Below are 14,036 nucleotides of genomic sequence, written 5' to 3' on the forward strand. Positions count from 1 at the left end.
TGGCTGAGTTGGGGCTTGGAGGCACTGTCTTGCAGTGGTTCCACTCCTTCCTGGCTGACAGATCCCAGAAGGTGGTGCAGGGGGATGCTTGTTCGGCATCCTGGCCTCTTAGGTGCGGGGTGCTGCAAGGTTCTGTTCTGTTCTGTTCCCCATGCTGTTCAACATCTACATGAAGTCACTGCGAGAGGTCATCCGGAGGTTCAGGGTAGGTTGCCATCAATATGCTGATGACACCCAGCTCTTTCTCTCCTTTCCTCCTGATTCATAGGAGGCAGTCAAAGTCCTGGACCACTGTCTGGCCTTGGTATCCATGGGGGAGGGGGTGTCAGGGAATGTATCTCCTGCAAATACCAAGGTTCAATCTTTATTATCTCAGTAATCCTTACCTTATAAATTAGGTCAAGATTATTTTCATATTGCAGTGGTGGAGGAGATAGAATGGCTTCCCTAGGCCACCTGATGAGTTCGTGGTCAAAGTGAATTTTGAGCGAGCAAGTTTCAAGTTCACAGCTCAGCATCTAAACTGGGCTTTTATTTTACGTTAGCTACAGGAATGGAAGGAAATGACTGTCCCAATTTTGTGGGAAAAGGAAATTGTGGCACAAGGCATTTTGACAGTTTGGGGAGTGGTGAAAAGGGCGCAAGTTGGCAGCCATATCCCTCCCAGAAGTTCCAAAATTGCACCATATTATGGCACAGTGTATTTCCAAGGGTTTTTTTTTTTGGCAGTGTGGAAGGAGCAAATAGAGTCCCCTGCCACAGCAAAGCAAGCAGTGGTAGTGAAGAAGTGGTAGTGTTTTGAACCCTCTTTCTTCCTTTCCAGCCCCTGAATCTCAAGAGAGAACTTTCACCTTGGCTCTAGAAATTCTTTTGCTTAAAGAGGATGAGTTGATGGATGGTAGTTCTGTATTGGGGCTTTGCTTCTAACTATGAGTGTCAAGAGGAGACACTCTGGCCCATGGTTACTTTGCCCCTTTGGATTATTGACATTGGATTGTATCCAAAGAACATATGACTAACTTGTCCCATTAATTTCAGTGATGTTTAGTTATGACTAACTTTCCTGGTTAAAACCTTTTAATACACTTCTCTTGTATTATACAGAGCAGTTAAAATCAAGGCAAAATTTTTCCATAGTGCTGGTGCTTAGCTCTGAAATGTTACTGGTCTGATGTTCTGTAATAAATGCTGTGGTCTACAGTTATTGACTATAAATAACCTTAAGTTAGAGTAAATTTCCTCCAACAGTGAACCCTTTTAGTATCTTATTGTTCAATATTATGCAATAAGATGGTTGGATTTTGCAGGATCTGAATGTATTAGTGGTTTGTAAATTGTTTTGTACGATGTTATTTGTTCTTAAAAATGAAGGCGGCCTGTATTTCGTCATGTTGCCATTGGCTGATTGTGGCATATATGTAGGAGAATGCTTTCCTGTTTCTGTGCTAATTGTTTATAATTAAATTAACACCCTGTCTCTCTACAAGAAGATTGTTTAATACTACTTGTTTATATTTGCTTTCAGTGCTCCAAATAATAGCAATAAGGAATCTAAAATGTATGATGATGTAGTGACCAGTGAATTGGTCTCTCAAGAGGATAAATCCATATCGCTGAATGACTTTGTCAGTGAATCTGAATACTCTACAGTGAAAGAATGTTCTGAGTACATCAGAAGAAGAAAACTGAAGACATCAAGAAACTCCAGAGAGCCCCGAAATGGGAATCTGGAACTTTCTGTTAAAGAGCAAATGTATTTGGGCAGTGATCCAATGACTAGCCCCAAAGACTCAATAACACCCTATGCCTGTTTCTATGGACCATCGACAAAGAAGGTTAAAGAAGGGTGGCTGGACAAGCTATCTCCTCAAGGGTATGTCCTCTGTCTGTGTTTTGCCAGATTCCCAATCCAAGCTCTGCCTGGAGAACCTATGCCCACTTTTAGCTAATTAGCTCCCCTTTTTTCCTCAAAAAGGACTCTAGTTCTGCCTTGCAATCCTTCTGGACCCCACCACTGGGATAGCTCGCCTGTTCAATCTGCAGAGGGCCTCTCTCCTGCCAGCAGCCTCCCGCCACTACAGCAGCCCCTTGGTCCTCGGCAGGTCTTGGGCACAGCAGCCACACACCAAACTTCAATGTCTCCAGCAGTCTCCAAAGTCCATTAGTGTGCTCCAAAGACCATCAGCAATTCCATAGTTCCAGTTGTCCTCAGAAGTCCATCAGCCATTAGTTTCTCAGTCCATCAGTCTCCAGTCTATCCTTCCTCAAGCTTTCCTCCTTCCCACACCAAACTCTCCCTTCATCAGGTGCTTTTATGCCTGAGGGCCCTATTACCTTCAAGTGGCTGCAGCTGTATAGCACACTCCCTGAATGCCCAGGCCTTACCCTTAAAAGGGGCCACTGCTTAAAAGGCCACCACATCCTACCTCATCACCAGATCTTCCACAATTCCAATGCAGTCTGTGAAGCATATAATAGCTGCTAAATAGGACTTCATAATATGTACATACAGTGGGCCCTTCTTATCCACAGGTTAGACACTTGCAGATTTGACTCAACGTAGGTGCTGACCTGTGCTGGAGGGCCTCACATGACCACCTGGACATGACAGGAAGAGCCTTTCAGTCACATCTGGGGAGGTCCTTTGAGGGCTTTCTGCAGAAATCGGTCTCTCTGGGGGTGTGTGTGTCTTGGAATGGATCCCCTTTGATATGGAAGACCCACTGTAGTGAGTGACTGAATCTGGTTGTTTAGCTATCTCATGAAAGGCGAGTGGACTGAAATGTAAATGGGTAATACAAGTCTAGTAAAAGTGGTAGCATTCTAAAATTTGGTGGTGGTTTTTAAAATAACCTTGGTTTTCTTTCTTTGCTTGCAGAAAGCACATGTTTCAAAAACGCTGGGTAAAATTTGACGGAGACAGCATTTCTTATTACAATAATGACAAGGTGAGTTTTTAGTGGTTTTATAATATCTACTTAACTGTCAGGGATGTGCTAACCTATTCCTGCAGTGCGCTAGTTGTGCATAGGTTTTAGGGAAGAATCGAACACAATGCAGTTGTACTGTTGTAACCTTAGTTGCTATAGTCCCCAGACTTGTGCTGCAAATAAAGCACATTTGTTTAGATTTTAGAGCTGGTGTACTAAGGGCCCAATTCAATCTAGCTTTTCAGCACTGATGCATCTGTGCCAGTGGGGCACATGCTGCATTCTGTGGTGCTGGGGCTGTCTTGGAGGACTCCTCTAGATAAGGGGACAAATGTTCCCTTACCTTAAGGCTGCACTGCAGCTTCATGGGTGCTGGAAATTTTGATAGGATTGGACCCTAAGAGACTGAGCTGTGAATCAGAAATCCCCCTATTGGCTATGTTCTGCAGCAACTGACGCTTCTATCTTAAAGAACACCCATCTTCTTAGTGTACATTGCAGTATGGCAGAGTTTCCTCAAACTCCTTACCTTGCCAACCTGATGAATTGTCCACAGTGGATCTGGGGCCCTCCAATGCCAGGTAAAAAACCACACAATTCAGTTCATTGGCCTCATTGTGCCATGGTTCTCATTGTGCCATGGTTCTCAAACAGTGTGTCGTGGGTTGTGGTCCAATGGGTTGTGGTCCAATTTTTGAACCAGGAAGCTACAAGGTGGTCTGAGGTGTGACATGGCCAATGAATTGGGTTGCATGCCAATATAACCTGGAAGTAGCTTTCAGGTCACGCTTCATTTAACCCTGTAGCTTCCTGGTCATGGTGGGCTCGCCACCCACCAAAGATTGGGTCATGCCACCCAAGTGTTTGAAAAATGCTGCAATATGATGTGGAATCTGGGTGAATCCATACTACTTCCCTTGAAGGATGTCACTGTACGTGAATTGGCATAGGGGCAATGCCTCATCTGGTTCCCTGCTCTAGGCTTAGAGGCGTGGTTTCATCCAGTCTGGTGGCTTAAATTTTCAAAGTTCTATGGACAACAAATAATATACCCTGGCGGAAATACACTTTGGTAGTTGGATGGTAGTATTGACTCGCAGGAGGAATAGAAACATGTCCTAAATGTGCCCTCTGTCCAAGCTGTAACTGGTGTTTGGATGTTAGCTTGTGAGAACCATCTGTTGGTGACTACAGAGCTCTTTGGACTATCAGACTTGGAAATACTGTTTCCTCGAGTGAGATGTTAACATTCTCAGTAATTTGCAAGTTGAAAATTAAACCCCATGGTTTTCTTTTAAGGACTGCTTGGAATAATTCTTCGGTAGCCAAGCCAATAAGTTAGAAAACTTCGAAAGTGTTCATTTTGTTTTGCTTTGAAAAAGATTCCTAAATAGGGGTGTTCAGAGAAATAGGAGTAAAGAGATCTTGCTAGTAGCATGTAATATAACCTATGCTAGATATTTCTTGTGACAGTAATGCAGCTACAATACCAAATCCAGCCAGTAGATGCCTGTAGACACCAGCACATGATTTTGGGAAGGAAAGGTGCCCAGAAATTTTGGAATTTAACTAGTCCAGTTTGAAAACATACACAGGAGTGATGCGTCATTCTCTCTCTCCCCCTTGCTTTTTTGCTAATATGACCTGCTCAGTTCAGCTGGATAAACCCAGATCTCTGAGTGCAGCTCTATAAATGTGTTCAGTCAAATAAAGCACAATTATTTTTATTGCAGTTCTCCTAGCAGTGTCTTGGCTTTTCCACTATATGTAATTAATAGACCTGTTCAGACATTCAACCTACCTTGAGTAAACCAATGGGAAGGAGTTGGTGGGAAAGATTGTGGTGGGAAACCCCGCCTTAACCAGTATATGTTCACTCTACTGTATGCACAGTTTCTATCTATGTGCAAGGTGTACATGAGTAGGCATGACCATGTGATTGAAAATCACCTCTTTGCTGCAAGGTGAGCATTAATATCAAAAGCATGACTTACCATTAGGGCTGATAACTTGTCATGTCCTAAAATGGGTACTTTAAAGTAAGATTCACTGTGCCTTCACAGACTGTTTCTGTTGCATTTGATACAGGAAGTGTACTCTAAGGGAATAATCCTCCTCTCTGCTATGTCTGCAGTCAGAGTCCATGGGGACAACAAATTTGAAGTTGTTACTGCACACAGGATATTCATCTTCAGAGCTGAAAAGGAAGGTAAGATAGATGTTTTAAGGGCCACTGCTAGTCACAACTGTTCCATTATTTTTCAGTTAAGTGGTTCCAAATGATTGTAAAAGTCTCTTCGGTGGCTTCCACTGCTAGTAGCAGGTGTTACAGGTGATATTTCATAAGGAGCTAAGCAGGTTTCCCTTCCTGGTCAAGGATTATGACTTGTAAACAAGTTCAAAACAAGGTGAAAAATCTACTGGTGAACTCTTGGCATAACATGTTCAAGAAGCACTGCATAAACACAGTTGTTCTCTCTAGCCAGAACCTGCTGAAGTCCATGATCAGTACATAGTGAATTTTTTGTGTCCAAGGTTTCATAGAATCATAGAGTTGGAAGGGAACTGCAAGGTCATCTAGTCCAACCCCCTACCTATAGCAGGATAGCATCTCCAGTAGGTGCCTACTGAGACTACTTTGTTTGGATGTGGTTGTGGTAGATGGCAGGATCACTCTAGTGGACCTGTCTCAAGACACATGTATCTGAAAGTCTGAGTGGGCCCAAAGTAAAATATGCCTTTGTTTGTTTTTTAAATCCAGTCTCCATGAGGCTACAAAACTGCATTCCTTAAAAAACAAACAAAAAAAAACTGCTGAAAGATCAATTGCATTGCCAAACAATGTTGTAAGATTATTCTAACCTGGATGGATTACTTTGGCTTATGAGTCTAATCAGCATGACTGTAATGGGAGAAAACAAATGGGACCAAGAATTGGAGTGAATGAACAATTTACAAAACTTGTAGCTTGGGGACAGTGTAGCATAGAAAAAAAAGTAACATTTTTTTTATGAGATGCTGTAAAACTGAGTTGTTTTTTTTTGAGACCTTCCTTAGCACTTATTAACACCACTTAAGAGCTGTGCTTTCAGCCATCTGCTGTGAGTCACTCCTCCATATAAAACTGACAAAGAGCAATGAGAAATTGATGGGTTGGGAGTGAAGATCGAAGGATATCTGACTTGGATTTTCTTGCAACTTATATGTACAGAGAGAGAATATATATGTATATTGTCATTTCTCAAGTGTTTCCAGCAATTTTTCTAAGGTATTGAATGCAGGGCACAAGTCCAGCAGTGAAGGGCAGAGTAACTTCTCCTCTCTTCATTTATTAACCTTTAGACAATGTGATGCAGAATCGATACATAGGATAACTGTACAACTTGAATTATTTATAGGGAAGGGAAATCAGATGATCAGGGAATCTTAACAGGGAGAAATATTTGAAAGTGTTAGGTCTTGGCCTGGCTTCAAGTCAGACTGGGTTGGTGTTGGTTCTCGTTCCATTGCAGACGTGTGATGGTCGAAGGTGCTAGAGGTGACAGTGGGATCAAGCTGGAGTAGGTCAAGTGCCAGATGAAGTAGGCGGTGATCTGAAGATCCAGGGACATAAAGTATAGTTGGGGCCAGACCAGGTTAAAGTACTGAAGGAGGCAAGGCAGGGTGCTGTTGTGGCTGATGAGATAAATGAACCTAGGCCTGGAGCAAGTGGTATATAGAGCGAATCAGCCCCCTCTTGGCTCCTTGTGTTACCCAGGTTGAAGAAGAAATTCTGGAAGCAATTTTGAGGCAGAGGGGTGGGTAGGCACTGTAGTACAGCAGAGGTCAGACCAGTAGTTTCCTCTGCCTGGACCCTTGTACTGCAGAGAGTAAGGAGCCTGAACCTGGCTTCCAGAGACCCATGGAGCCTGACAGAAACTACTCATCTCAAAGTTGTATCAGCAGCAACAGCAATATTTTCAGGGCTATGCAAGGACCATTCACAAAAGAGCTATTGGCTCACTGCAGGAAAGTGGGGGAATCCTTGGAAAGTGAGTGGAAGTACCTTCCATGAGCAGTGCAGATTTTTTCTTTTTGTTAAAGAAAATTTCCTTTGTTATCTTTTTAGTTTATTTAAAGCAGTGGTTCCCAACCTTAGGAGACCGTGGACCACTAAGGCAAAAACTGGAATTGTCGTGGATTGTATGCAACCCCTACCCTTACACACAAATACAGTTAAATTTGTAATAATTAGAAAAGATTTATTAGAAATTTATTAGATTATTAATAAAGGCGATTTGTGGGTTGCTGGGTGAAGCTGTGAGCAGTCTGTTCCCTGTCTTGTTTGGTGGTCTGTGGGGGAGTAATGCTCTCTCAGTGAGATGCTGGAAGTGATCAAAGGCAATTTTTTTTTTAACCTTGTGGACCACCTCTCAGGGTCTTGTGGACCACCTGTGGACTGCTGTTTTAAAGCCAAGAAATTGGCTGAATTTATGTAGTTCAGTCAATTTTAAATGCACTTGTTTTAACTACTTTATAGGTTCAGTGACTGACACTTTATTGCTGCATTCAGCCCTGAGCAGTTGTGGTGTACATGAACAGTGTGGGATTTGTGGAAGGCTTTGTCATTTGGCAGAAGAAGTGCAAGGTGTAGCTTTTTTCTGTACAGGAAAGAGGGGCTGTACTCATCCGTGAGTCCTGATTTCCATTATACTAGTCATGGAAATTCCTTGAGCAGCTGTTTTTTAAATGGACTTAGGCTCTCCTCAGTGTAGTTTAGTGAAATACGGCATTGCAGAATAAATTGTGTATTGTATCATGCCATCAAGACTGACAATATCACTTGGTTGGTTTTACATGTTTCAAGTTTGTTTGCTGACTTTCATTTCCAAATCTGTAACCTGCCTTTCAGCAATGTCCCCGAAGTTTACGATGGCAGCAATAAAGCAAAATCGTAGATAAAGCATTAACAACTCAAGTAATAATTCACATTATAAAGTTGGTGGCATCAACGTCCAATGCATTGTCGGGGGTAATGTGTTTCTTTTTTAACAGACGAAAGAAATGACTGGATTCAAACAATCCACAATGCTCTGCATGTTCAGCCTGAGGTCTCCCATGCGCGATCTTTTGTTGCTTCTCCTGAGAAAAGTGGCTATCTGGAACTGAAGGGGTACAAAGCCAAAATCTTTACGTTGTTGCAAGGAAATAACGTGTGGCTCTGCAAAAATGATCAGGTAGATATAAATTGCTGACCTCTTTGTAAGCAATTTTTTTTATCTTGTTAGAATTTAAAACTTAAGTGCTTAAAAACTAAATATTCAAATGTTATTTCCAGAGCTGTAGATTATCCAGCATGTTCAGAATGAAAATGGCAGTGCTGTAGTTATACCTTGATTTTGGAGTGTTTGGGTAATGGGGGATGTTTTGACATGCACCAACATGCGTGTTCAGTCATGGATTTGTCTGGTGGCCTTGTATGCATGTCTGATTTTTCTCCTTGTGTCTGAGAATCTGCTTTTCCTATGTGTTGTAGTGGTTAGATTGTTTGGACTTGGACCTGAAAGATCAACCAAGAAGCATACTGAGTGACCGTGGACCAGTCAATATCCCTCAGACTAGCCTATCTTAGAGTGGTTGTGAGAATAAAAGGGTGGAGTGGGTGGAAGAGGAAGCTAGGTATATTGTCCTGATCTCCTTGGAGGAAGAGGGGGGTGCAGAAATATGATACATAAATAAATCCAGGCCCAGGGGAAAATGTTAGCTACCCTATGATGCAGTATTTGGGCAGTGAGAAAATCCTCTTTGCTTTCAAAATATTGTTTACTCATATGCTAATATATGCAGATGTAGGCTGCAGTCATATACACACTTAACCATGGGACGTCCCATTGAACATAGAGCAGTTTACTACTGAGTACACATGTATAGGATTGTGTTATAAAACTCATGGAGTTTATCAACTCAGGTTTCTTTAATTAGTAACAACCCTCATCTTTGTTTCATTGAATTAAAATTTAGGTGCTAGTAGAGTGCCCTAGTGCTCTGTGTTCTTTTTTAATATCTCCTGAAGGGGAGAGTACATACTATTGACTTATGAGAGTATGTACTATTTACTTATGATTGAGCAAGTACGCTGAACATCATTGAGAGCGCTGAAATTGACATCTATTCAGGAGCTATTACCATGGGGTGTGTGTGTGTAAATTATTTGATGCTAGCATTAAGATATCCATCTAGACTAGATTAATCATAGCACTGAAACAAGAACAGGTCAAGCTGATATACTGATGACTATTCAACCTGATAAGAAAAAAAATCCAATAGTATATTTTGGAATTTTTCAAAAAAAGTACCATTCCAAACAGCATTATCTCTTCCAAGAGATAAATGCAAAATAGGCTATTAAAAACAATGTATTGGAATAAACTTTATATTGCATAATGCCACTAAAATAATCTTGCAAAGTAAAACATGTCCATTGAACTAATTCCATGTGAATGGCCAAGTTATAAGTTTGACATTCCTTTTTAATTTTGTAAGATGTGTAATGTATTAATGCAGAAAAGGGAGTCTCGTGACTCAAGCTCCTTGCGGTCTGCATGCAGGCAAATCACAGGACTTTATGTCAAAGCTTGCAGGGAAATGAAATTCGATAGCAAGAACAATGTGTAAGCGCTCATACAATTTGGAAACAACCCAAACTTGTATCAAAGTCTGACTAGGTTTAGCTCTACTCAACATATAACTGATTAATCAAAATTATTTCTTTGATGCCAGAATAACCAACCCCATGTTTGGACAACCAGTTTTATGTCATGTGGTGAGCTGGACGGGGGTATTTATCCTCCATTAGGTGTAATAATCAGGGAACTGACTTTCAAAATTTCTAAGTCAGGGAGAATCCTTCTGCCCAGAATTCTCATTTTGCAAATGAAAATAGGACTTCTAGTCTCCTTTGCTTGAGTAAGCAAGGTAGTAGTTCTTATGGACCATCTTCTGCCTTTCTTGAGCCTTCATCGAGCATGCACAGGTCTTTCTTTGTTTCTGGATTTTTTGGGCTACACACATAAAGCAACAAAGTGATATGATCCCTTTCAAATGCAGACTTGTTTCCCAAGTTAAATATATTAATCTATATGAAGTTTTTTGTTCTTATCCATTTAGTTGTCTACTTTCATCCACGCTTCTGACATGTACTGGTTTGGACAATAACTTTATAATCTAAACTGGGGCTTTGCAAACCCCTTCTTGCAAGGCAGATCCAGAGTGGAAAAAGCCGTCCCCTCGCCCCACTTGATTGGAACTTACAGTTCCACTGCGTCCTCTCTTATCTTGCAAGCCGATCTGTGCACCGGGACTCTCTGGACAGTCGCATTTCCCCAGACATCCTGCTGCACAGCATTCTGGGATGCTGGGCAATAGACACGACTTGTCAGCGCATCCCTGTGCACAGATTGGCTTGGAAAATAAGTGGTGACAAGGAGGAATGGTAAGCACTGCTCAGGAAAGGGAGGGCTTTTTTAGGGCATAGCAGTCTCTAGTTTGGCGTTTGCTGATCTAAACCTGTTCCATCCTTTCATTGTCCTGGTTGCTCTCCTCCCATTTAGAGAACTTAGGACTTTGCCTATAATCAGACAAAACAGGGCAGACAAAGCAGTGCTTGATATGCAAGTATGAAGGACAACAGAAAGATGCTTGAAGAAGTTTTCGACATTGAGAAGCCAGAGTTGTTGTTGCTGTTGGGAGAATGAAACCAAGAACTGATGACTGGGAAAGGAAGAATGGGGTGATGCTGTTATTGGCTGTGTGCTTGCTCCATTAGGGAAGCGAAAAGCAGGGAGGCCAGGGAAGAGAGGCGTTGAATAATCAAAATGACAGCTGAGAAAAAGGCAATTGAAAGATCTCATAGGAAGAGCAAGGGTATTCTTTCCTGTGGAAGAGAAACAGTATAGTTTGGTAAATATGATATGGCTTGGATCCCTTCTGACCTTATCCCCTCTGATAGTATTCTCTCCAAGTTTATGAGTGATGTTTGTGATTCCCTAACTGCAGCTGTTGCTGGTTATTTATCCGAGATCCTTAAAGTAACGCTGTTAGAATTTAAATAATTCTAGTATCTTGTTTAAATTGTTGAGCAGTGTTTTTTTTAACATGGTTCAGAAATGTTTGAGAGGTTTGGTGAAGAACAGTACATTTAATGACGGCTGGATGAACTGATTTGTGACTTGTGTTGGTACAAGACAAATGTAGTGGATTTTGTTAAGGTATAATTAAAGGAAATTTTACTTGGTAAATATGTGATCAAGAGAGACCAGCCGGGATTGCAAGAAGTCATACTTGGTGTATGGAAACAAGATACTGATGTTCTCCTTTGTCATCTTGCTTTTCATGGGATAACTTACTCAAGATGATCCTGTAAACTTACAGGAAACTTTACTGGAATGAAGGGCTCTGCTGCCCAGAGCAGAAAGCTGAAGAACTGTATGTCACCATTTGTAGGTGCTAATATGGTACCCTATGAAACATGAGTGTTTTTTCCATGCTTCAGGCTGAGAAATGGGAATGGAAGAATGCAATAGCTTCACATAGCACAAATACAAGTACATCTGTATTTGTATAATTAAGCTTTGCATTTATCAATGAATATCCTGCAGGAGGGTCAGGTACTTGACTCCTCTTCCTCCTCCAGCCTTTGATTACAGATATACCCTAAGAAATCCTGTTCATAATTGAGATTGTTTGAAACAACCAGCATAAACACTTAGGAGGATGCATGTCTTGGGGTTTGTTAAATTGACAGGGCTGGATGGAATGATTCGCTTCATGGGTCTTTGATTCTGTTATCTTTCCATTATTGCTGGCTGTTAAGCAAATGCCAGTCGTTGATATTGACTTTTTCAGACGTCTGAATAAAAAGGATCAAGGGCTGGAAACATAATGTGATCACAATTGCTGGACTCCTTTAACTACCAGTGTGTAAAATTCTGAATAAGCTCCATTTAATTATTATGGGGCTCAGTTCCTGTACTACAGAAACCCAGCAGGGAGAGAATTACACTCTCATTGTGCAAATGGAGATTGTTCAGTAGTGCCAGTATGCTGTGCCTCTTGCTGTGTGTCTTCCAGTTCTGCTATTACCCCCTCCTGTTCATTGCTTATGTGAGATCATGTGGAATGTTTGCAGAGTAGCAGTCTGTTTTCTGTTGGCCATGCCTCTTGATCTGCAGATCTCCCTCTTGCCCATGATCTCTAACTGTTTTCTCTCTTCCTTCTTGAATACTGGGGGGAGGAGGCAGACACAAATATTGAAACATTCAGGTAACAATTCCATTCGGTTTTTGAATTGACAATTCTGCTCTCCTCTGTTATGTCAGAACAAATTTTCAGAGAAGCACACATCACAGTTTGTTCTGTTGACTTGAGTAGCACGTGTCTCCAACAGCATTGTGTTCACTGCAAATCTTAATGTTTTTTAAGCTTTCATTGAGAACTAGTAGAGTGTCATGGTTAAACATGTGAGCTACATTCAGTTCATCCCCCATTCAAATTTCACCATTCTGTGTTTAATTGGGACATCATGATCAAATCACCCTTCAGCACGAGAAGCTAATGGTCACTGCAATACAGTGACTAAGATTGTGAGTTTTAATGTAGGCTTGTGAAAACAAAATAGAGGAAATGTGTGATTCAGCAGAGGGTTTTGATTCTTTGAAGACAGAATCTGCACATCCTGAAATGCTAGCCACAAGGCACAATAAAATGACTTGTGGCTGGGGGAGAAAAACTGTAAAGGAAGAACAACCTGTGAAAGTGTTTCTAAACGTAGTGATCTTTCTTAGCATGGGCCTCTGAGGGTGTGGGTTCAACTCTTGTTTTCCAGCAGTAGGGAACCAGGGCTTTGTACCTTAGGAATGTGTAAGAGAGAATACAAGTTAACATCACTCTCAAATAGGATGAGGTTTAGAGGATCTTGATCAGAGGAACCAGAATAATCTCTTTTGAAACTATGTAGTTTGAGAACTCTAAGGCTGCAATCTGAGACACAGTAACTTGGAAGCAGGTCCCATTGAGCTCAGTGGGACATACTTCTGAGTGAACATGCATAAGGTTGTGCTGTAAATAGGTTGGCTTTACTTGGAAGGAACTTGTATGTGCTCTTAAAAGCATAATGGCAAGATGATGGTGCAGATCTCAGCTCAGACATCATTGGATGCCCATGGACATATGAATATGTCTCCCAGCTTTAGACTTCCCACTCCACCTTGATGCTAGTTGTATTATTGGCTCTTATTAGTTTGGAGTGTTAAGGTAATATATTTCTGGAGCACTTTGAACATATATGAAATATGATAGACGAATGCAATCCCTAATCGACAAATCCAAGATGCTCCAGAATTGGAAACTCTGAGCGCTGACAGGATACTCAAATTCCGTACCTGACCTACTGTGACAGGTTGCAGTCAAATGCAGGTGCACAACAATATATTCTGAATCAGCAAGGGGAAAGAAAGACCCTCCTATCCCCCTTCAGTTGCAATATAGCTTTTCCACACAGGTCCTGTGTGATATGTATCTCATTATGTTTATGCAAATATTCCAAAATCCTAAACACTTTTGGTCCCAAGCATTTCAGATAAAGGATATGCAACTTGTAATTTGCAAAATGATTGTTAAATAATATTTAGTGCAAAAAAATACTATAACTCTTTATTTCACTTTCAGGTAACCAATACCTGAGAATCACTATTATAAAGAGATTGGATATTCTGCTACAAAACTTTTGTGATCTTTTCTCCCCTCCATGCAGGATTTCAAAACTGGATATGGCATCACTGTGATCCCCATGAATGTGGCTAATGTGAGACAAGTAGACCGGACAGCAAAGCAGTCTTTTGAGATAATTACACCATATAGAAGTTTTATGTAAGATCTTTGAGCATTTGTTTTCAAATTTCAGGAAGAGAAAATTAACTGTGGAAACAATTTTGGAAATGGTGGAAAAATCATTTGTGCAACAGTGGTGGTGTCTAGAACAAAATTAGCATTTCCTCTGAAATTGATGGCAAACTCCTATTCCCATATCTGTTAAACGTGTTCCCCTGTATCCATGGGGGATATGTTCCT

General features: G+C 41.2%; 1 protein-coding gene across 1 annotated transcript in view; it reads left to right on the top strand.

The window, feature by feature from the left end:
• ARAP2 (ArfGAP with RhoGAP domain, ankyrin repeat and PH domain 2) overlaps nt 1-14,036 on the top strand; it is a 107,456-nt gene that overhangs the window by 21,227 nt on the left and 72,193 nt on the right. The window contains exons 5-9 of the mRNA XM_066631746.1: nt 1,526-1,873; nt 2,879-2,948; nt 5,019-5,139; nt 7,965-8,146; nt 13,720-13,835. Coding sequence (XP_066487843.1) covers nt 1,526-1,873; nt 2,879-2,948; nt 5,019-5,139; nt 7,965-8,146; nt 13,720-13,835 — 837 coding nt within the window. The remainder of the gene's footprint in view (nt 1-1,525; nt 1,874-2,878; nt 2,949-5,018; nt 5,140-7,964; nt 8,147-13,719; nt 13,836-14,036) is intronic.

Source organism: Tiliqua scincoides, chromosome 6 (genome assembly GCF_035046505.1).
Source record: "Tiliqua scincoides isolate rTilSci1 chromosome 6, rTilSci1.hap2, whole genome shotgun sequence".
In the NCBI taxonomy this organism is placed as follows: Eukaryota; Metazoa; Chordata; class Lepidosauria; order Squamata; family Scincidae; genus Tiliqua; species Tiliqua scincoides.